Genomic DNA, 23,850 nt, shown 5'->3' with positions numbered 1-23,850 from the left:
CTCGGCGCCGCCGTTGGCGGCGCTGAACGCTGCGCTCCACTAGCGCCGCCTGGCCACTGCAGGTTGCCTATAAGGCAAGGAGTCCACTGAGAAGTAAGGCAGATATTGTGCCTTTTCATTCTCAAAGAACAAAACAACTAAAGATGGTGAAGACTTTACCATACTCCGTGCCAGTTTCTCAACGCTAAACCGTCAAGCAATACCATGCCAAACTGTGTAAAACAGTGCTTTCACCTATCTGAATCGGTTTAAGCTGAGCTATGCCCTGGATAATTTTTGCAGGGGAACCTACAAAAGTTGAGGTGTACATGCGAATCAACACCTTGGGTCCGATGAACGCTGAAGACATGGTGAGTTCCTAGCACATGCCGTTTTAAGATGCCGAGGCGAAAAATACTTAACAACTCACTCTAATCACTTCGTGAATTAGCGTGTTTTAGGTCAGAAATATAATTATTACTATTCTGACATCTCAACTTTTATTATGTCAACAGGTATTGCGGAATTGGCACCGTAACATTATATTAAAAAAATGCAATCTAGGAAAAGAAACTTCTTGGTTCTCAGTGTTCGAATAAAAAGAAGCTTCTTGGTTCTGAGTGTTGGAATAAATGTAGCCGTTGCGCGTGGTAAATACTATTTCTACATGACAGCACTATTTAGCACTTTTCAACTTCTTAGCATACGCACTTCAGTGAAAGCTCGTGGATTTGTAGAACTATATATGATTCGTGCTGTTCTAACCGGTGCATTCCTTCAAAAAGCAGCTTGGAATGAGCTACCAAGTAGCACAAATTAAAAAAAAAATACTGAAATTCTAAGAAGTATAAGCTAAGTAATGCATGTTGCGTTATTCAAAGAATTTGAACAGCTAGTGTGGTACGAGTTATATTGCTAAAGTTTATTTACAGGGTGTGACACTAACTTAGCCTGCTGCGTTAATGAAAACATGGCGAGCTTCTTCCTCTCCTCACATTTCCTTTTTGTTTTCTCTTCAGCGCTGCCTGACATTTCCTCCTTCGCAGACGAAGCCCCTGGGCTGTCATTCAGAGTCCCGAGAGGGGCACAAGGGACAGAAAGAACACATATAAACACAGAAGCCTTAATAAGGGCTAGGAATTACGATGTCGAATGCTTTCCCACTCGCCCAAGTTTCCGCCTTCAGAAGTATCTGTTTCGGGCATATTTCGGGACCATGTGGAACGCACCGGCCTATCTATGTGTTCTGCTCTGTAGTACGTGTAGGTTGTTTTCTTTGCAGCGAAAAGCTGTAATAGTCTCGCTTCTTATGTTACTCACGGGCCGCAAAATAACGCCCTCCCGTCAGCTCGCCTCGGCGGCGCACTGTTGCCATGGTTATGGTGGCGCAGAAGCGCCATCGGCGCCGCTGAGGCAGAATGGTGGGACGAAGGAATCACTAGGAGGTGGAAACATGAGTGAAATGCCGTGCAGTCACGTGTTTGACATCTTATCGCAGCACCGAAGAAGCGATTTGTAGCCGGCGTGACAGAGAGCCCGCGGCCTGCTTTGATACCGTGTTGCAGCGATCGGTTCATTGGCGTGTTGCAGTCGGTTTGCCATGAATTCTGCACTGGAATGTGACAGTGCGGCGTCGCAGTGACGACAGCGCTTAAGCCTGGAGTTTGTGATATGTGCCGGGATCGCGCTCAACCGTATACACCGCCGAGAAAAAAAAAAAAGAAGAGGGCTCAATAAGCACGTAAATGCAGAGAGGCAAAATGGACCTGTGAGTGGCCACGCGCCCGTGAAACGTCAAAACAGGGTCCGTATTCCGAGTTTGCGCCGTTTTTAGAAGCGTCTTTTCGCCCTGACCTCGAGTAATCTGATTGGTGGAGACGCCGGAACCAGATGCCAGTTCGGTTGCCACTACCAGTTCTGGCGTTTCCGCCAATCACACATGAGTCGAGGTCAGGGCGGGAACAACACTTTTGAAGACGACGCAAACACGGAATACAGATCGAAGACTTCCACTCCAGAAATCTCGGCCTGCATGCCAGTTAGCAAAGCAGCAATGGGGGCTAGTTGGTTTACCATTTCAAGAATTTTCGCGCTACGATATACACAGATACACAAGAAAGCAGGAACACACGTACACAGGAGAATTTTCGCGCTACGATATACACAGATACACAAGAAAGCAGGAACCACGTACACAGGACAAGCGCTTGTCCTGTGTACGTGTGTTCCTGCTTTCTTGTGTATCTGTGTATATCGTAGCGCGAAAATTCTTGAAATGCCAGTTAGGTTTCGTTGAATAATTTAACGGCAACTCATTGTTTAGCACTTGTCACAGATTTCGCGATGAGAAGCATGCATTGTGTACTCGCATGATCAGTGAGCGGAGAGGGCGCTCGGATGGCTGCATCTTCCTGGAAACCCTATAGCTCACAATCCCGTGACCGATGATGTTACACTGGCGACGTTTCAGTCGCCGTAGGATTAGAAGCCTGAGTGGTGGCGTCATAATCAGAAGAAATCATATGACAGGTTCATGGTCGCGTGAACTGCCATTGATCACGTGATGTGTTACACGTATGACGCCGACGACGCCTGAAGCGGGCCAGAACAGCTTCGCGCTGTACAAATTAGCCGTGGTAGTTCATGAGCAGTTTCTGCGTTATGAAGGATCGTTTTTTGCCCTAACCGTCTCTTCTTATGAAAACTGCACTTTTACTGATTTGGGTAAATCATTCTACTTAAGTTTCCCGTATAATGTGTTTTTTGTTTGAAGATACATCTGCGCGTGCACTTTGTAACATCCTTTTGACATGCTGTCTGCTGCCACCTCTCATTGAAGGTCATCGCCTGTGCAGGTACTAGCTGCATGACTGTTGTTTAATATTTAAGCTACACCTGAACTGCCACGTCGGCTCAGGCCGCCTGCGGCACCCGCTTCCATAAAAGTGTTTCAGTGCCGCACAGATTAGGTGGCACCCACACTTATCCACGTGCCTTCGCGAAGCCTGGCGGTACGAAATAAATCAATGAGGTGCAACGAACCTTTTAGCCAAACTTCGTGGGGTGGGTCATACGGTTGCAGTTAGAAAAATAGCACTTACCTGAAACTCCCCCTCCCCTTCTTTCTGCGGTCAGACAGTGAACTAAAAAATGAAAGTCCCATCAATGCAATGTTGAAAAACAATCTTCTGGTTGCTATAGCTTTTCCTTATTATAGGCGTTTTTTCTGCTACCGACATATTTTTTTTTTTGGTTCTACGTAGGCATGTATGAACTCAGCTTTGATATCCTTCGAATTATTTAATGCAGACGACACGCGCATACGTGCACACACTTTCCCAACCATCGACCCACCCACCCACGCGCGCGCACGCACGTAAGCACACACACACACACACATATTCGCACATAATCACTCACTCACTCACTCACTCAGTCACACACACACACACACACACACACACACACACACACACACACACACACACACACACACACACACACACACACACACACACACACACACACACACACACACACACACACACACACACACACACACACACACACACACACACACACACACACACACACACACACACACAAAAACCTGAGGCCAGTTGACTGCATTTTAAGCAGACTACCGCTCTCCTCGCTACTCTGGGGGACATAGCTCACGTGATCATCTACCTCTGTTAGCATGAGTACCAATGAGTAACGAGCCATGCTTTGCCCTCGATGTAAAAAAAATAGAGCACTGCAGAATCAGCATTGGAGTAATGCAAAAGCACGGATGCTGCTGTTGGTTGCTTCTGGTTGTTTGTATTTGCTTAATTCACTTCTTGTTTACCCATTTTAGTCTTTGGTACGTTCAAATTGCGCCTCAATCCCTTCCTACGCCCTTTTTTGGCTCGAATTCAGGTTGCGTGACGTCACATCCTGGACGTCATCTTAATTGACTGATTTAATTAACTATTTAGTATTTGATACATTTTGACGTCACCCTAATTGACTAACTTAATTAACTATTTTAGCATTTCAAATGTGACGCCAACCCATTGGGCAATGAGACAATTTTCGCCTTTACTTTAAAATTTTTATGGCTCTAGTTATTCACCTAATTGATTATTGGCCTAATTAATTTTTCGGACACATTACGTCACTTTCTATCGATTGACACCACTCATTAACCTCTACCACTTCTCAATTACTCAACTGCTGCGGACAACGTTTACATTTCTGCCTGTAATTAGTTATCTAATAACTTATTTGCATAATTATTTTTTTGGACACAACATCACTTCACCCTCTATCGATTGACACCAACTGCCATGGGTACGAATTTGCGGACGCAGTTTGCGAACGCGGTCTGCGGACAGAGATATGTGAACATAGCGAAGCAATGCTTTCGCACTAATGAAACAAAAATTAAAAGGTGATATTTCATAAGCCTCTTTTGTGTTGCCACAAATGAGGTCTGCATGATGGCTGCTACATTGTTAGCAGCTGTAAAATGTAAAACCTAAAACATCTTTTGCATGCATGCTTTTTTTTACCCCAATAGAAGTTCTCCCATCTCCAAGCGATTTTCTTAGTACATCATTTAGCGTTTTCGAGCGAATTCAAAGCATATGTCCCACGCATTTACAGGTATTTATTCTATTCAACACAGGCTTCCTTGCTTGCGTTTTTGTGTGACGATGGTTACTGTAGAATTTGCTTTACCGACAAATTTAAGCACAGCTCCTATGCATATGCATGTCCCTAAAATTTTAGTTGATCCAGCGGACATCAAAAACTTGGATGGGAACCACTTCAGAACTGTCAGAAATCATTGAAGCTAGAATTTCCTCAGAGAATATTACGTAGCAAGGCATGCATCTATGAGGTTCTACCTCCCACCCCGCGTTGATCATGCATATAAAATCAAAAGTATAAGGTGCGAGCCGAACTTTAATCTTTGTGTAAAAAATAGCAAATTAGCAAATTTATTTAATGCTCCAAGATATTGCTATAGTGTTACTCCTAAGTATGTAATTTGTTTGCTTTCACGGGATATGCATTATAACCAAGGTGCCGCTTATTCAATGGTTGCAGATTTTATTGCGTGCTTGCTTGCTCTTTACTTGACTTTTTAGCTGTTATGCTCCCCATTCTCTCGAAATACTATACGGCTCTGCGAAAACTAAAATTCCAGGGGTGCACTTAAGTCTGTTTAGGTGCAGTAATGCGGAACCATTCTAGTTCTGGCACGGTGCTTAGTGGATTCGCCCGATATTACGCTAGCGAACCTCGACCGCACTCGGCGAGATGGCTTATGTGTATGGCGAATTTACCGGGAAATGAAAGAGCAGCGCAGATGGAACTTCATGGTCTTTGTACATAGCCCTTTCTGTACATAACCGCGTGTAATAAATACCATGTCTGAAAATAAAAAAAGAGGAGGCGTGGTCGACTGCGGCGATAGTATATAGTGCTCTTGAGCATGATCTGTTCATTCTGGAGCGGTTTCGAAACCCAGCGACGACAAGGTTTCTTTCCTTATTGACAATTCGTGCGGGCACGTCATATACCTCAAATCCTGCCCATGGCACTCATAAGCCAATAAATGTTTTTGCATTAATAAAGTAGTCATAAAGAGAATGTGCCTCCGAGGTATTAGAACACAGTCTACAGCCACGCTACTGATATATTGGTACATTGTTAACTACGAGCAAAGTCCATAACTAAGCTACTGGTATCTCGTGGAAACACATTCTAACATAACAAAAGGTAAGTGAATACCAAAAACGATTGCAAAAACATGACATCTCTTGCTTATAAATTATGCGGGGGCGTGTGTGACTCCGATACTGCGCAGGACTACGAAATGGACATGTACTTTCGTCAAGCCTGGCGTGATCCGAGGATATCACTGCGCCGCTTCGGCCACACCGAAAACCTGACGGTGAATGGTGCCGCGCTGCTGGGGCGAATGTGGAAACCCGACCTGTACTTTGTCAACGCCAAGGAAGTGCGCACCCACAGCGTTACCATGCCAAACCAGCTGCTGCGGCTTTCCCCGGACGGCGACGTGCTGCTCAGCATCAGGTGCGCAGCCATTGGTCCAGGCAGTATACATTGTCAGCCCAATGTTGAAATATGTTGGCAGTGTCCGGCTCGGCATAAAACCACTACATTGTCATCACACTACAGCATTGGGCCGATGATTTGTGATGCCTGGAGGATACGCACAGTGGCGCATATTTATGCCAGTGATACAAAAGCAAAAATAGTGAATAGAAGTCTGAACATGCTTCGGGCTGACTTTAAGTTGACTATACTACGAGATATCTGTGGTGTTACGCAGGTTGAGCCTGAAGCTCTCCTGCCTGATGTACTTCTACTACTTCCCTTTTGACCAGCAAAAGTGTTTCGCGCAGCTTCGTCCATGTAAGTCGATATTTCATATCCCTTTTCTTTCGCAAGCTCGAAGATGCTAGCCTCCGTAATAATTCCTTGTTTCGTTCCACTCTCGGAAACAACTCGTTTGAGCGACCAGATATCAACACGCTGAGTCAAGTGGAGTTTGTTTGGAGGGAAATTGACCCGGTGTACCTGGAACGTCCAATCCAGATGCAGGACTTCAACCTCGAAGAGTTAACGTACGAGAACTACACCATCGAAATTGAGAAAGGTGAAGTATTTGCAAAGCTTATTTTTTTGTCCAATTTTCTTTTCGTGGACATCAAAATTTTTTAATTTCCTGAACACATATATTGTTCTGCTACGAGTCACGCACGTGTGGTTCCTTTTTTTTTTTCAAGTATGAGGACTGCAGAAAACGAAAGCTACCACGTGAAATACGCGAAAATGACAGCCTGGATTTGCAACACAGTCGGTACAATCGCGCGACTTCTCACGGACACCACACCGAGTTCTAGACGACACTGAGCTGTCGAGGGCATTTTGAAGGGTGGGGCTATGTGTAATATATTGACCAATTCAGCGACATCGTTCAAAAGTGGCACTCTAGGCGGTAACGACGCCTACTAACGGGCGGATATAACGGAACTTTTGCCTTGAGTAAGCTGTCCTTACAATTCTAGACGACCCTAAGGTGTCGAGGGAATTTCGAAGGGGGAGGTCCAGGAGGCGAGCAAAATGGACAGCGGTGGAGGGAAAGGATAGACAGGTGACTGGAAAGCTATGTGGCATTGCGTCAGGCAATGCTGTATATTTGTGGAGATACGAGTACGTACCGGGACGAATGAAGTTTGCCAGGTCTGCGAAGAAGAGGCAGGTATGCGATGTAGGAGAGGCAGCGAAGTAGCAGTAGAAGAAAAAGCAAACGGGGCTACCGGCTTCGCGCGCCACACGCTTGAAGAAGCTGGTGGCATGAAGGCCGCGTGCCGCTAGGCATCTTCAAGGCCATATTAAACACGCCGACCAAGCTACTGAGAGCTTAGCTTTTGCTTTGAAGTATGGTTCTCGATTTGTATGGCTATGCTACAGTGCTCTATAATTCTTCTAAACCACTATAGCTACTCTAAAAGGACTTACATTTACTAGCATGTTTTGATCTTGTTTGGCTTTGTTTATCTTTGTTTAGCTTTTTCGCCTTTTAAGTCTACGGCCTCCCTTGCGGATACTCGTTCGAGTACGTGTTTTCTGCTACTCGCTTAATCACTAATCTACTGAATTGTACCTCTTTTATCAAAACGATTTTCTTCAGCATGCTGCTGTAAATAGTCACATAAGTGAAAGACAACCAGACATAGATATAGAGCTCCATTGGAACGAAGCCAAATGCAATGCACCTGCCTGGCGTAGAGTTAGCGTGTTAGACTGTGAATGGAAATGTCCCAAAGAATTAGATTCCTACCTCACCCTCCCGCCTCAAGAGATATCGAGTTGGTAGCTCTTGTCAACTCATCCATGTCACGTTGTCTTGTGACGTCACACAACCCGTCCACCATTAAGTGCCCGGTCATGTCACCGCCATCTACCAACGGCCAGAGGCATGCCTGCCATTTTAGAGCCATAGCATTACTTTACACATTCAAACTCAGTCAAGAATGCTGTGGCTCAACGATCTTGAGGTTGGCATTGACTAGTATGCCATAACAACAGTCTACCCATGCATAGCCAAGTCGTTTATAGGATAATGTTTCCTTTTGCTGGCCTTTCGTCCATCATCCGCAGTCGTGGCGTTCGCTGCTAGAGAAGAGGGGAGGGCCTTGTCACGTGCTCGGTTGGGACGCTCTGACTTGGGATACAGGGGTCTCGGAGGTTTATCTCTCCCTCCAGACTGAACGAACTGTCCTAGTGGTCAGCTACGACTAGCTCATGTCATGTGGTGTTGTGACGTCACAAAACCCGCAGACCAAAGTGTCTGGCCATGTCACCTGCTAAGTACTATTATCCAAGGGCTTTATACGGACATAATGGCTTTTATTGCGATAGCAATACTGCGTCAGGTTTCGGCCCATTGCGTCGTACCGGAAAGGGCGATGTTGGACCTTGAACAGCCGCGAAGAGGAAGGAGAAGAACGCTCGGTCAAGGGCAGCTAATGCTTTCTCTTCACATTCAGTTCAGCAGCATTGAACCCTTGTCATTTATATGTGGGCTGGTATCTTATGCTCGCGCGTCATACTCTTAAAGGATGAGCTTAAGTGTCCCCAATAATGTATCACCTTACACTGATAGGGCGTGATAGGGGAATAATGTAGCAGGCAAAAGAAGCTAACGCCGTTGCTATCGCATTTTAACTATGGTAAACCAGAGATTTTTGCATACGAGACGTTTCGTGGCAACGCACTAAGTAATGATATCATTTGAGCTGCACAGCAGTGGCCTAGTGGCTTGGGCACCCGTCTCGGCTGCTCGAGATGGTTGGTTCAAATCCCACCGTCAGACAACCACCGGTAAAAATGGGTACAGCGTCCCCCAGCCCGGCACCCGGCTCTCACAGGGATGTGCGGTTGGAAGCTCCGTAAAACCCGCCGCGCCCTTTCGGGGGCAAAACGAGTATTGAACACTGCAACCTGCAAAAGTGGCTCGAGTAAAGAAATGGCCACATATGTATTTCTGCCGCACGAGGCGGACTTATGGTTCTCCGATGGCGGGACGAACCACTGACCCATCGGCGCAATGTTTTTGGTCCATGACCTCTTTCCGATTCATTTCACCCCAGAGAGGCGAGCATATCATGGCCGAAAACGTTGCTACGATAGTTCAAAGATTCGTTCCGCCTTCGGACAACCATAAGTCCGCCTCGTGCGGCAGAAGCGCATATCGTGAGGCAGAAACGCATATATGTCCCTTTTTGAAAGCATTTCGCCTTGGAAGAGCACAGCGCCAGGCTGGGGGAAATCTTTTACCTACTAAAAAACCGGTGGACACCCAGCGACACCAGGAATGGAACCTGGTACCTCCCGAATGCGAGGCGGATGCTCTGCCACAAGAACACCACTGCACAGCTCGGACCTCGAGGAACAACGAGGCCTCGTCGAAAGAGCACGGACAGCGACTTTTACCAACGACGTCCCGAACTACGTACCCGATCAGCATTCCTCTTGCCTAAATTGTTGTGGCTCTAAATAAATGTTTCACCATCATGATCATCATCATCATAATCATAATTCGTCAAACCTCTCAGGTGGCAGCAGCCCCCAGTTAGCTTGTTAAATGAACAAGAAATGCTAGGGTCGGATGCAGTGTCCGTCAGCATGGTCGCAATTTCGGTAAGGCGATTTCGCGTATGACCCAATCTGACCATAACTTCAGGTGAAGCAAGCGAAACCGTTTAAGGAAAAGATTCATGTCCGGATCTACGTTTGTGAAGCAAACACCTCCCTTTAACGTTGTCATGCTCGCGTACAGCTCTTTGTAGTATATCTTTGTAGTGTCAGCTATCATCTTCAATTATTTCCCATTTTCGATCCATCCCACTACCTTCCATCGAGGCCGTTTCGGTCATTTGGTATTTGTCTCTCCACGTCAACCTCTTTCGTGGCGGAAACTCAGAAGTCGACGTGCTAACATAAATGATTCGATTGGGGATATCTACTTTTCAGGGAATTTGAAGGGTAAAAGGTAGGTTACAAGGATTGGTCGCAGCCGTACAGAAGTTCTAGGCACCCAAGTTTAAATACTTTCTTTTCGAAATTGACTGGCCTGAAATATGTAATTTTGTGTCTGAGTAAGAAAATGTTCGGTTACGGCGTGAAACATCACTGCGTGTACATTCATAGAAAACCTTCGGTATCTAAGTGCTCCACTGTCTTTTAATACTGCGTGTGTAGGTACACTTCGTCTAGAAAAGTCAAGTTTCCGGTCCTTCAACACTTAATGTCTTAGTTGGGGCCTTGTGGGTGTTTAGGTGGCATGACCAGCATGTGACATATACTGCACATTCAGGAGGCAGTCGTAACTGAGCTTCCGAGCACCGCCATGGTGGCTCAGTGGTTAGCGCGCTCGTGCACTGCTGAGCCCGACGACGATAGTTTGATCTATGCAAAACGCAAGGCATCAGAGTAGAGTTTGATGTCGGTGCTTCTTAAAGAATTTTAAGAGCTCGAGATTGTCCGTAGCTCTTCACTACGGCGTCCCTTTAGCCTCAGGTGCTTTGGGGCATTAAATGGTCCATGAGAAGGGACAGTTTTTCTATATGGTTATGATGTTTGCGTTGTGCAGTGGCGCTTTGTAAAGAACCGAAAGAGCGCTTTACAAGCAGCGGTAAAAGATAAAATAATGAAGTTGCCAGCAAAAGTGGGTCGGAACCGCACCGCGAACCGGTTCGGAACGGTTCTTCCGCTTTTTTTCGGTTCAGGTTCAGTTCCCAGATGGCGCAAAAATTCGGGTACTATTCGGTTCCGACTTTCGTTTCGGTTCGACACCCAGCTTTAAACCCAGTAAACCAAACAGTGTCTTTAGTGAACCTCATCTTTGTTGTTTATGAATACTTTGTTGGCTAATAATTGCAGCGAAATATAATGTACCTGAGGCTTTGCTATTTAAAATCCACATTGTTTGTAAATCTGCACGTTACACAACACTGCTTCGCTGCTTCCAGGTGCCTTTTCGTGCCTCCAGGTCAGCTTCCTGCTGGAAAGGCAGCAGGGCTTTCACATGATACAGACTTATTTGCCTACCTACATCCTCATCTTTGTGTCCTGGCTATCCGCTTGGATCAGGCCGGACGTCATCCCGCCAAGGTACTTAGAGATCGCGCAGTTTTCTTTAGCCGGGTTACAGACAGCACAATACAGCAACCCGCCGACGTTTGCTGATGGAAAGAATTCGGATTACAGCGAAGGAAAGGCGACGCGCCGTGGGCAATATGTTAAGACGAGTGAGAGATAACACAAACAGATAATAGATTTTCTGATTTTGTCAGTAAGCTAATGATACGGATGTGTCATGTGACAGAAATAATCGTTTCCTCACATATAATTTTACTTAAATATTGATGACACTGAGGCGGAAGCTTGTCGTTAGGAAATGAGGGCTAAGTTTGCAAGGATGTCCGCTCTTTGTAGCAGCCTATTACTACTCGTGTCTTTACGATTGAAGGACTTCATGCTATTTGTAACGTACCGATCCGAGCTATTCATGAACCGTGCTTACATGTCTTATGCTTTGACCATTCGCCTCGTAGCTTGCTAGGACATTCTGTTGCTTCCATTGCAAAAGAACATGCTCACAAGCTTCCTTCTAGTTCAGGGCGTTCCTCTTGCATCTCACTCTTCTTACACACAATACTGAGCTCTTCTTTTTGTCTTTTTTCGTTGTTATTGTGCAATGTATGTACCCACCTTCTATGGTATTGTTCTCAAGTGTGCAGTATTTATTAAAATAGCAATTAAAATAATAAACAAACACCGATTGTGCCTACGTATCAGGAGCCGAGATTGAACTACCATTTTTCAGGCGAAGTGTGCATGGTGTGAGCGTAGTGCAATAAATGTGGAAGCAAGCAGGTCTAAACAAGATGAAGAAACTGTGACCCGGTGACGAGAAAGCAGCCGGCGCAAGACCGCGTGCAAGACGAGTTGGCATCGTTGCGTGCAGCTTTTTAAAGCTGGGGTTATTTTAATTGTAACTTGAAATCTTTTTTTTTATCCATTTTGTCCACTCGGTGGGTATCACATCGTATTTAAGCTCGAACTCTTTTCTGAGCATGCTAGATCTTATTTTACTATTTCAGCACAGTAATGTATTACCTCACTTGAGGTCCACTGTGACATATATCGCAGTGAAGTGGAAAATTAATGATTACAGTGGTGCTAGATGTTTTGGGAAAACGCTACAGATGTGCAGGTTTTTAAAGTATGTTTTGGTGGAAGGTATATACAGGTGCCGCGGACATGACATTTCCGCTCTCATTGTATGATTTGAAAGTTTGGGCTCCTTAGTGTCGTAAAAGTTTCCGCACTGTTAGAGGCGTAGACTGCTAACTAAATAAAGGTTCATTGAATATATTTAATAAATAGCAACTGACCGCAAGCTTTGCCCTCATGTCTGAAATATTTGCAGAAAACACCCATGCTTCGCTAGGCAGATCATTGCACGCGAGCAGTGCGCTCGCGTGCATTGTTTGCCACTGAGTGAATTGCGGCCTGGGGTTTTGTGCATGTATCGTTTTATTTAAATATATACTGGACAAGATGTTCAGGATTATATACACGCATTCTTGCCTCGTTGAGGCAATGGTAGCTGGTTCAAAACTTCGTTCACAATAAAGGGCACACAGTTCTGTGCACTGGAACGAGATGTCTGAATGGAACGAAACTTACGCTGAAGTGTGCGCCATTTCTGTCCATTTGTGCTCTGCACTCAGGGCCATCATTGGCGTCAACACGCTGCTGACAATGGCGGGCATCTACCTCTCTCTGAGCACGCATCTGCCCAAAGTGTCGTACAACAAGGCCGTCGACGTGTGGCTAGTAGCGTGCATCCTGCTCATCATCGGAGCGTTGGTTGAGTTCGGCATTGCAAACTACCTCTTCCGCAGCAGACTGACTCGCGCCGAGTTTCTGCAAGCACTCAGCGTCTTCAAGGTTTTTGCCTGACATTTATTCTTTTGACAAATAATGGCAAAATAGATTTGCTTTTTCGGTTGTTCTTTGGGTAATCTAATTTAAGCACTCAGGATTTCTAGGCAAAGGCATGAATTGCTTTGTTTGTCTCAAGCATGTTTAATGATCTAAAACAGTTTGGCGGCATTAAGAACGTCTTAAGGAGAAACTGTGAAATAAACTCTTCATTTTGGCGAGAGTTGGGCCATGTACTCTAACTCCATGTTTGTGTTAGTTACGCTCCTCTTGGTGTTTGTAGCAGTTAGTTTACACGTCTTTTGAATTGTTTGCTACGAAGGCTCAAGTGACATTGTTTTTTTGCTTCATTCGATCCTTAACTTGCCGGTTAACTAAGAGGATGGCAGTTATGAACTAGTATGAACGTAACGTGCAAATCAACCTGGACATAGCGCAAATAAGATGTGGCAATGTTAACGCGACAGAGGTGAAGACTTCGTTTTCACAAAAATCTGCCGTTGAGCGTTGTGAGCGAAAAAATCACTGATTGGTTGAAGGGTTTGTGATGTCACGACACGTCACTTCATGACACGTCGCGGCATGGCAGAGTTCGCAGGAGATGCCAATTCGGGTATATCCTTTGGGATATGGGAACGTGTAGTGGGAACTAAGCTTTAGGAATCACTGGATTCGAATTATCACTGGATTATCCACTTTCCCAGCAGCGAGCGTCTTAACTACCGAATCTCCGACGAAGGGTCGACAAATAAAATGCGCGTGCTTTGGTATGAGTAAAGTATCCAGGGGCACCTTCTGACTAAGCTTAGATCCACACTTTCAGTTTCATTGGCTGACGCGCGCATTCTGTAGTCGTGACGTAGGCTGCTGGGGTGCGCAGGCCTTGTCACGGTTTAGGCGGTGAGAGTTAGAGGCATGTTCTCACAACGTGGTTCAATAGGGCTTTACATCTATTTTGGGCGCGGGCTTTCATATAATGCATTACTTACGACTGTACGCCAGTGAGCATGTGTGCGATAATGGGGCACAAATTAAGATTACTGATGAGCGATGAACAAAAGTGCATGTTAGGAGAAGAGTACTCACGAAGGGAGCAGCATACTACAGCCATTTACACTGCCGCATATTACAATTAACGGTGGAGCCTAAACGTCGGCTCAGGTTTTCCGAATATAATCAATTAATTTCGTTAGTGGGAATGTGTATGTGTGCCAAGCTGTTGCTTTTTCCTGGAGCAATTGGGCCTTTAATGTTGTCTGCACTAAAGTATCCAGGGGCACCTTCTGACTAAGCTCCAGGCGTCTCCAGCGAATTAGGAGACGCCTGCTTCTGGGAAAGAGAGCAATGGTTAGCCTTGACCGCCTAGTAAAGAGCAGAGACATTAGTCTGCCAACCAAGATCCGTATAACCCGTGCTATGGTCTTTCCAGTTGTGATGTATGGATGCGAGAGTTGGACTGTGAAAAAGGCTGACCGCCGAAGAATTGACGCGTTTGAATTGTGGTGCTGGCGAAGACTCTTAAGAGTTCCTTGGACTGCCAGAAGATCAAATCAGTCGATATTGTCAACCATAAACCCTGACTGCTCATTGTAGGGTCAAATTCTAAAGTTAAAGCTCAGCTACTTTGGTCATCTGATGAGAAGAGAGGAGTCGCTGGAGAAAGATTTGATGTTGGGAAAGGTTGAGGGTCGCCGGAGAAGGGGTAGGCAGCGAACGCGATGGTTAGATGGCATTCTCGAGGCATTGCAGATGAAGCTATGTGATGTTAAGAAGATAGTGAGAGACCGGAAAGCGTGGCGTGACATGGTCCATAGGGTCACGAAGAGTCGGACACGACTGAACGCCTGAACTGAACTGAACTGCACTAATATTGTCTTTCCTCATATACTTACACAAATTCTGTGCGTTCAGCTTAAAATAAACACCACTCGGAAAGCCATGAAAAAAAAGTACTAGGTAACGTTAATAGGTAGTAAGCGTTCCAAATGGGTCAGGGAACAAGCGAGGGTTAATGTCATTCCTGTAGAAATCAAGAAGAAATAGGCATCGGTAGTTCATGCAATGTGAAGACAAGTTATTTGGTGTTTTCTTAAGGGAAACAAACTGGATTCCAAGGGAAGCACATCCGTAGCAGTGGGCAGTAGAATGTTAAGGGAGCGGGTGAGATTAGGCAATTTGGAATGATCAAATGCACGCAGCTGGCTTATGGTCGATATAGGAAAGGCGTTTTCCCTGCAGTGGGTATGTCAGGCTGCAGATGATGGATGATGTACAAATGACAATTTTCGAAAGCAGTCAAATGAGATGACGTTTCGTTGCTTTTTGTTTTGGGTTCATTCTTGTTGCCACTGAGTGTATCCCATTTGCAGTCTCGATACTGTTTCTATAGAGTTTTCTTTTGAAAACAGCCACAATGCATAGTAGGGCGGCAGTTTCAAACGGACTTGAAGGTATAAGAAGCGCCAAGTTTCCTTTCTTGCACTACTGCTTAAAAAAACAAAGAAATCATGTATATTGTAAAAGAAGGCTAGGTCGAGACGGCGAGATCGTGACGGCAAGGACAGCGAAGCCTTGTCTAGCGTTTTAATCCGATCACGAACCCAAGCGCGCGCCGGGGGCCGGCGCCGCGGGACGATGATGATGGTATGTACAAATGAAAGAAGAAGATGATGGCATGTACAAATGAAAGAAGGTCCACAGAAGGCTCACACAATCTGCCCGGGGGGTCGGAAGCGGCCTGCCTGGCCGCTCCTAATTAACCGATGTACCGCGGCGCACAAACGGTTTCAAGCGAGAAACATGAACAATTTCAGTTCCACGGTGGCGTCGATCGGCTGGGGGATCAACAGGCGTGACTTTGTAGTTAACTGGAGAAGTTTGGCTGATGATCTCGTAGGGACCAAGGTAGCGGTGGTGGAATTTGTCACTAAGGCCAGGGGTGCGCAGTGGTGTATAAAGCAGTACTTCGTCACCGGAACGATAAGAGACCACGCGATGCGTAGAATCGTAGCGACACTTGCGGTCTTCCTGGCACGCTGCTGTGTTTAGGCGGGCAAGATGACGGCATCTGGCCACACGAGATAAGAACTGGGTAGGTACTGATGTGGAGTAGTCGGGCGTAGAGAAGAAAGAAGCGTCGAGAATTGTAGTGGGAGGACGGCCATAAACGAGGAAAAATGGAGAATAACCGGTAGTCCGCTGTACTGCTGTGTTATAGGCGAAAGTGACGAATGGTAGAATAGTGTCCCAATTTCGATGGTCCGGTGTGATGTACATGGAGATCATATCCGATAAGGTGCGGTGAAATCGCTCAGTCAGCCCGTTAGTCTGGGGATGGTAGCTTGAGGTAGTCTTATGAAGGGTAGATGACGCGTGAAGAACTTCGGCAACGACTGCCGATAAGAAGGCCGTCCCGCGGTCACTTAGGAGCACCCGAGGAGCGCCATGACGTAATACAATTGATCGCAAAAAGAAATTTGCTACTTCTTGAGCGGAACCAGTTGGTACAGGTGCTGTCTCAGCGTAGCGTGTAAGGTGGTCGACAGCTGTTATGATCCAATGGTTACCCCCATCGGAGAGAGGTAGGGGACCATATAAGTCGATGCCGACTACGTCGAATGGCGTGGCGGGACAGGGAACAGGTTGTAGAAGGCCAGCGGGTGAAGAAGTCGGCCGTTTGCGACGTTGGCATAGAGGGCAGGATGCGACGTATTTGTCAACGCTGGACGATAGGCCAGGCCAAAAGAATCGTTTTTTCACGCGGTCGTAGGTTTTGTCAACCCCAAGGTGACCTGCAGTAGCGTCATCGTGGAGAGCCGCCAGTATACGTTGACGAAGCACACGCGGCACGACTGGTATCCAGCGAGTTCCATCAGGGCAATACACGAAGCGGAGTAGGATGCCATCTTCGAGCTTGAAATTGCGAAGTTGTCGGCGAAGCCGAGCATTGGGTGGGTCCGAAGCGCCAATAAGGCGGTCGATGATGGGACGGCAGTAGGCATCGGCTAATTGCTGTGAGCGGAGAGCGTGTTTGTTCTCTGAGTCGTCAAATGAAACTGTTGTGATATACGTCGGAGAAAGAGATGGTCGGCTGTTGTCATAGGTGGAGATGCATTGGGAAGACAAACAGCAAGCCGATTCCGAAAGTGGACAGCGAGAAAGAGCGTCGGCGTCTTGGTGTTGGCGACCCGATTTATAAATGACGTCAAAATTGTATTCCTGCAGGCGTAGAATCCAACGGCCAAGTCGGCCTGTCAAATTTTTGAGCGAAGACAACCAGCAAAGAGCATGGTGATCGGTCACAACTGTGAAGTGCCGACCGTATAGGTAAGGGCGAAACTTTTGGACAGCCCAGACGATGGCAAGGCACTCCTGTTCGGTAATAGTGTAGTTTTTCTCAGCTGGAGTCATAGTCCGACTGGCGAAGGCAATAACTTTCTCACGAGAAGTTGCATCGCGCTGCAGAAGTACAGCGCCAAGACCGATGCCACTGGCATCAGTGTGCAGGATGGTTGGAGCGCTGTCACTGTAGTGGCCAAGGACAGGGTCTGATGTGAGGGCGTGCTTCAGGTTATTAAAAGCAGCTTCGCACTGTTCAGTCCACACGAAAGGGCTGCGTGCTTTAAGTAGTTGATGAAGTGGAGCAGCAATACTTGCAAAATTCCTTATAAAACGCCGGAAATAAGACGCCAGGCCGAGAAAACTGCGCAATTCTGTAGTTCGTTGTGGACGAGCAAATTTCAAGACCGCGACGATTTTTTCAGGGTCTGGACGAATGCCGTCATGGCTGACTAGATGTCCCAATATTTTAATTTCCTTCTGTGCAAAGTGGCACTTCTTGGTGTTGAGCTGAAGGCCCGCTGAAGCGAGACACGTGAGGACCTCATCCAGGCGCGTGAGATGGTCGTTAAAAGTTGACGAAAAGATGACAATGTCATCCAAGTAACATAAACAGGTTCTCCATTTTAGGCCACGAAGCACAGTATCGATCATCCTTTCAAATGTCGCTGGTGCGTTACAAAGTCCGAAAGGCATAACATTAAATTCGTAAAGGCCATCGGGAGTTGCGAAAGCGGTTTTTTCTTTATCGTCCTCGTGCATAGGTATTTGCCAATAACCTGAGCGGAGGTCCGAAGCCGAGAAATATTCGGCGCCTTGGAGAGAGTCAAGGGCGTCATCAATTCTTGGCATTGGGTATACATCTTTGCGGGTAATTTTGTTGAGTGCGCGGTAATCAACACAAAAGCGTACCGAGCCGTCCTTTTTTTTAACTAACACTACTGGGGAGGACCATGGACTTGTCGAGGGACGAATAATATTGCGATGGAGCATGTCATTTACATTTTCTTCAATTACCTTTCGTTCAGAGAGGGAAACCCGATAAGGCCGTCGGCGAACGATAGAGTTACCTTCAGTAATGTTGCGATGGTGCGCAACACTTGTCCGTCCCAGTGGTGGGGAAGTGGCATCAAAAATGGCTTGGTGTTGTCGAAGCAATGTCAGCAGTTCTTGGCGTTGGTTCGGCGTGAGGTTAGGATTAATAGTCTTTGTGAGAACAGAAAGAGAGACGTCTGTCGAAACGCGGTGCTGAGGCTGAGGGGCGGTGAGCACCATCAAGGACAAAGGTTGAACATCCACCTTGCAGGGTAGAGAAGTTCCTTTTCGGAGCACGAGGGATTCACGTGAAGTGTTAGTGGCCGCTACTGTCGCTGAGCCGTTGCAGAACCTCACAAGACTAGACGGGAAGGCGATACCGCGTTCAAGATGACGATAAGATGGTGCGATGAGTACGTCCCCGTCAGCGATGTGGTCAGAAACAACGGTAAGCAGTTTTTCGCACTGAGGAGGCAGAACAGTATCAGCGGCGGCAACGAGGGGATGATGTCGTTCAGAAACGTCACATGAAAAATCGCTGTCTGTCATATGGATAACACGGTCGCCACAAGAAATTAAGGCCGAAGCGGTTGACAAAAAATCCCATCCAAAAATCATCAGATGCGCACATGGAGAGAGCACAGCAAACTGCACATGATGGCGGACGCCGTCAATAACAACTCGGACGGTGCACTTTGCTAAAGGGCGCAAAGGGACGTCATTGGCTCCACGGAGTTCAGGCCCATCATATGGTGTCGTAACTTTTCGCAAACGGTAGCACAAATCAGCGTGAATGACAGAAATTGCAGCCCCTGTATCAATCAATGCTTCAACCGGTAATCCTTCAGCGTAAACAGAAATCACATTATACGGGCGATCTGGAGGACTTTTGGTAAGTTCGCAGACTGCAGTTTGACCTCCGGAAACTGCAACGCTTAGTTTTCTGGATGGCGGGCAGGGAGAGTAGTTGCGGGTCGGAGAGGGGAAACTGAGCGGCGGTATGGGGATAGGGACCGACGTCGGGATGCGTGGGTTCCACGAGGCTCAGACGAGGATTCTGGAGGTGGGGATGATCTTCGAGGTGGGCTTGGAGTAAACCGGCGTTGATAATATGACGTTGGAGGGATGTCACTTTCAAAGGTATCGTAACCACGGCGCTCATTCTGGAGGCGGCGACGACAGACGCGGGATATATGTCCTCTAATGCCACAGTAATAGCAAATTGGTCGGGAGGGGCGCCAAGGTGCGTAATAGGGTGGCGCAGGTGGAGCCGTCGCTATTGCATTGACGTGATTGTAGGTTGGTGCCGGTCGAGGCGGGGGAACTAAAGGAGGGGGGGATGCTGCGACGTGCGCGTAAGTCGGTACTGAGCGGGGTGCTGGAGGGCCAGATGTCATAGGTTCGGTGATTGTTGCCAGCTCTTCTTTGATGATGCTGCGGAGACCTGCGTCATTAGATGTAAAAGAAGGCTAGGTCGAGACGGCGAGATCGTGACGGCAAGGACAGCGAAGCCTTGTCTAGCGTTTTAATCCGATCACGAACCCAAGCGCGCGCCGGGGGCCGGCGCCGCGGGACGATGATGATGGTATGTACAAATGAAAGAAGATGATCATGGCATGTACAAATGAAAGAAGGTCCACAGAAGGCTCACAATATTACTTTTCTTTGATTATGGGGTGAATTGCTACTGTTAAAAACGACAAGCATCGTCTACCTGTTTTTGCGCCAGATAATTTTCTTCGTCTTTCACGCTCCCTGTCTCGTTTCAGAAAGACAAGTTGGCTAGAGACCCCAGCGGCCTTCCGCTGAACCAAAAGAGGGCCTTTACTGTGGAGCGCTACTCAAGGGCGATGTTTCCGCTGCTGTTCTTGGCTCTCAATATTGTTTACTGGTCCGTGTACCTCAGCAGGCCGCTCGTGGAAGCGGACAGAATCTAACGGCTTCGTGAAGGTGCTTAATGATGATCGCGTGTAGTTTACATGGTAGTGGCACTTTGAATAATCACACCAGGCTTTTTTGCATTTAGCACATTCTGTCATCACCACTCCAGTATTATATTGTTCCAATGATAACTTACATGCTACGCTTTATATTACAGTTCATTTCTCTATTTTATGTCTGCTAATCTACATTTTTCTAAGTGAGGCATCGTCCTTACAGTATGTTCAAGGGACAGGATACACTGTTGTGCAGTTAGCATTGAAACTTTAACTGTGACGGCGGTCCTACAGTAGCCTCAGAAGACCGTTTATACATTTCTTCCCCTGAGTGTTTATGGACGAATAAATGGCAGCTGCCATAGCGTGATTTATAGATGCCGCGTGTGTGTCCACGTGTGATGCGGGCCAGCACATGCCTAAGCAAAGCATGCTGCCGGGCTAGTTTGTCTCTTTCTGCTGGGAGAGAAGAGCGCGACGCAAGATGAAGGCGGAAAGGGAAGACCAGAACGGGCTGCCGTACTTCTAGTCTACATTACGCATTGTTTACGGTCGTGTTCCCTTCCTTTTTTCCCCCAGCAATAGTGCCCGTACGTGTTCAAGCTGTCCGAAGGGCTCATAATCCTAAATGTTCCATCTGCCATCTTGGAACCACATGATGAAATCCCAATGTGGTCTTATTATTATACGGTTGAATAACAACGCGCAGGCAAATAAAAATTCTGTTAATTACATCTGCAGTGTTGCGTAGCCAACTCCCTATTTTCTATGAAGCAGACAAGCTCTATATATTGTACAGCTCTATTATTTCTATTGTAGAGAGAGAACGAGAGGGATTCTTAGTCCGACATCCCTATGGCCGACGCTGCAGTTGCGGTGCGGCAGGCCAGCTCTATTATATTCGCTGTATTTCTGGATAATGTTTGTGTTTCCTTGCATGGTGTTTTGTTTAGAATGGCAATACATTCTATGCCACAGAGGAACAACTATTCACTACATACCTACAAGTATCTGTTGCGCATGATTCTAGTGTACCTTCGCATGTTTACTTAGTTTAGTCTGTTTCTGAAATCGTCACTAAAGATAAAGTATCGAAAGTTTTTCATTTTAGAATAATAAGTATTTGCAATTCACGTAGTCCTAATAAACGATGTTACGCCGCGCAGGCTACGTCTCACCTCTCCTTTGCGAGCATGCCAATTTAGTCGTATTTTACACTACGACACAAAAACAGTTTTTTATGCCCAAGATGGCGCGATGCCGATGTTATGATCAGGGTTCCAGCCGAGATTGGCGCGGCTCCTCCAACAGTCGACGGCAGGAGCCGAGTGGGCGCTGGCGGTGTGGACGCCAAACTTCTCCGGCTAACAAGCCCCGGTGCTACGCTGCATGAAAGCGGAGCACTGAAAAGTGGCGCCTCCGCTCGCTCCGCAGCAGATTCGAAACGGGTGACCAGTGCGCTCGCTGATTGGATCTTTCGTGCCGCCGCCTAGTACTGCCTCCGGATTGGACAGGCAGCTGCTTTCTGGCCCATAAAGCAGGAGGGCTGTTACTTGGAAAGAGAGACCGCCGAAAGCATGTGACGAGTGCAGGGCTGCTCGCCCCAGGGGACGCGACGTAATATCCCTAGCCGTCGCTGTGCGAAGACAGTCTCGTGTAGCCAGTAGCTGCCGGCCTCCGTGCCGTTGTTCTGCTTTGTACCATGGCTAAATAACTTATAAGGTCGCCTTTTAAGACGAAAGTTTTAAGCACCCATACTCGCGGTGATCGTTCGTCCGTTATATCCAAAGGCTCGAAGAAGAAGTCGTGGGAGGCGGTAGCTGGCAGCTGACATAGCTGAGCACTAACTGGACGTAGGGCTTCCTGACATTACATTTTGCAGGAGCTGCCAGCTCGGGCCTCCTTTTATATGGGAGGGTGATATCACCAACAGCCTGCCAAAACCCTTGCATTCACGTTATCCCTAGGTCACACAGGCACGTTCATATGGCTCTGTTAAAACGAGGCTTTATATGTTGGCTGGTAGCTTAGGCTATCGCGTCATGGCGAAGGTGGGAGTGAAAACAGAGAGAAAGAGGTGCTGTAAAGGAGGACTTAGTACTACCGCGCGAGGCTTTCGCCTCATCGCAGTTTTCTAATCAGAAGGACACCCTAGAATTCTCTTTGTTTCCCTCATCGCGTGCACTCGGAGCCTTGACACTGGCACCCGAATCGCCACACGATACTCGGTGCGATTAGCGGCATTGATGTTTTCTCAGGAGCGACTGAGCTACGACAAAGAGGGTGATCAAAACCCAGTCGCTGATGTATGGTACTGAAAACGCGGCATGGGAAACTGGATATTGGAAACGCGGTACTGCATGATGTGCACTTGGGGGAGATGACGCACACAGCAGATAATGAACCATGGAGCATAAAATCAGCAGTGAACGACCAGTCAGTGCTATGCAAAGTGGACACAAACGATGACCCGAGTTCCAGCATGTTGAATCATCGTGAGAGAACCTCCGCAGCAACATATACCAAGAAACCTTTAAGAAAACTTGTGCCAGTTAAGATTTCCATAGTGGGACAGATGAAAGCTACCATAGAATGGAGTGGACGGTCGTGCCATGTACAAGCCTGCTTTAAAAGCCCATGTAGCCTCCCTAGTGCCATGGATCCATAAATGGTTTTTCTGCATGTTTTACGCGCCACCAGTTTGCGTCTTGTCAATTGAGTGCGAGATTGCTTGGCAAACGGCATGCTCCTTCAATGGGTTAATATTGGGTACGAGCTTACCGCTCTTCCGGTGTCCTTGTCAACTCCAGAATGTCAGAAGAGTGAACGGGCCAACTTTTTATCCGCTGTAGTTCCCTTACGTGTGCCTCGTGCAACAAGTCTAATATTGCTTTTTGTGCGGTATCCAAGAATGACAACTCGATGACCCCGTAAATATAACTATGGCTGAACATCTTTTTTTTTTCATTTAGAACATCCGATCAACACTTCTGGCGATGTCTGTAACGTTTGAGGCCAGTAATTGTGATCTTGTTTTGTAACTTTCTTCACCAACATGTCGCGGGCAATTTTCTTGTCAAGATTCGCGAATGACAAAAGCGTGAAGCTGACACCGCTTGTAAGTAGCACTTACTCACGGACGTTCTTAGGACAGAGAGAGAAGCGGAAAAAGTTTATGGCAACAAGCTGAGGGCATCCACGGGAATTACTCATTTCTTGGGTTCTACTGAACTGGGTTTTAGGCACTCAGTGTAGGAGAGCCCGTGCAACACTTCATTGAGACCGCAGTCGTGGTCGGTACTGATTTCTTACGACTGACGAGACTAAGTAATGGGCTTGTGATTCGTACGAAGAGTAAAATTGTTCCCCAGTAACCACTAATGAAAATTTTCAACGGCAAAAACGCTACCGCAAGTACTTTCCTTTCAATATGAGAGTAAGTAAATTCAACGCTCTTGAGTGAACGTGAGCAAAAATCAATGGCCAGGCCTCCAAATATGTCATGATTAAAGATAGCCCCGAC

General features: G+C 46.9%; 1 protein-coding gene across 1 annotated transcript; it reads left to right on the top strand.

Moving 5' to 3' along the window:
• Positions 1–308: 308 nt before the first annotated feature.
• On the top strand, positions 309–20,327 carry LOC146186963 (glycine receptor subunit alpha-2-like). Its single transcript, XM_084605747.1, has 7 exons — positions 309–350; positions 5,840–6,069; positions 6,329–6,411; positions 6,521–6,655; positions 11,037–11,178; positions 12,804–13,023; positions 20,160–20,327. The coding sequence occupies exons 1-7, from the start codon at positions 309–311 to the stop codon at positions 20,325–20,327; spliced, it is 1,020 nt and encodes a 339-aa protein (XP_084461873.1).
• The last annotated feature ends 3,523 nt before the right edge of the window (positions 20,328–23,850 follow it).

Source organism: Amblyomma maculatum, chromosome 6, assembly GCF_055883805.1.
Source record: "Amblyomma maculatum isolate TAMU_Amacu chromosome 6, ASM5588380v1, whole genome shotgun sequence".
Lineage (NCBI taxonomy): Eukaryota > Metazoa > Arthropoda > Arachnida > Ixodida > Ixodidae > Amblyomma > Amblyomma maculatum.
Note: the sequence above shows the minus strand (reverse complement) of the source record. Positions and strands in the feature narration are given on the sequence as shown.

Bases quoted from the DNA above. Each gene is read 5' to 3' on its own strand.
- LOC146186963 (XM_084605747.1), top strand. From the start codon at position 309: ATGCGAATCAACACCTTGGGTCCGATGAACGCTGAAGACATG. The intron at 11,179-12,803 runs GTACTTAGAGAT...CTCTGCACTCAG, and splicing joins CCGGACGTCATCCCGCCAAG to GGCCATCATTGGCGTCAACA. The intron at 13,024-20,159 runs GTTTTTGCCTGA...GTCTCGTTTCAG, and splicing joins AAGCACTCAGCGTCTTCAAG to AAAGACAAGTTGGCTAGAGA.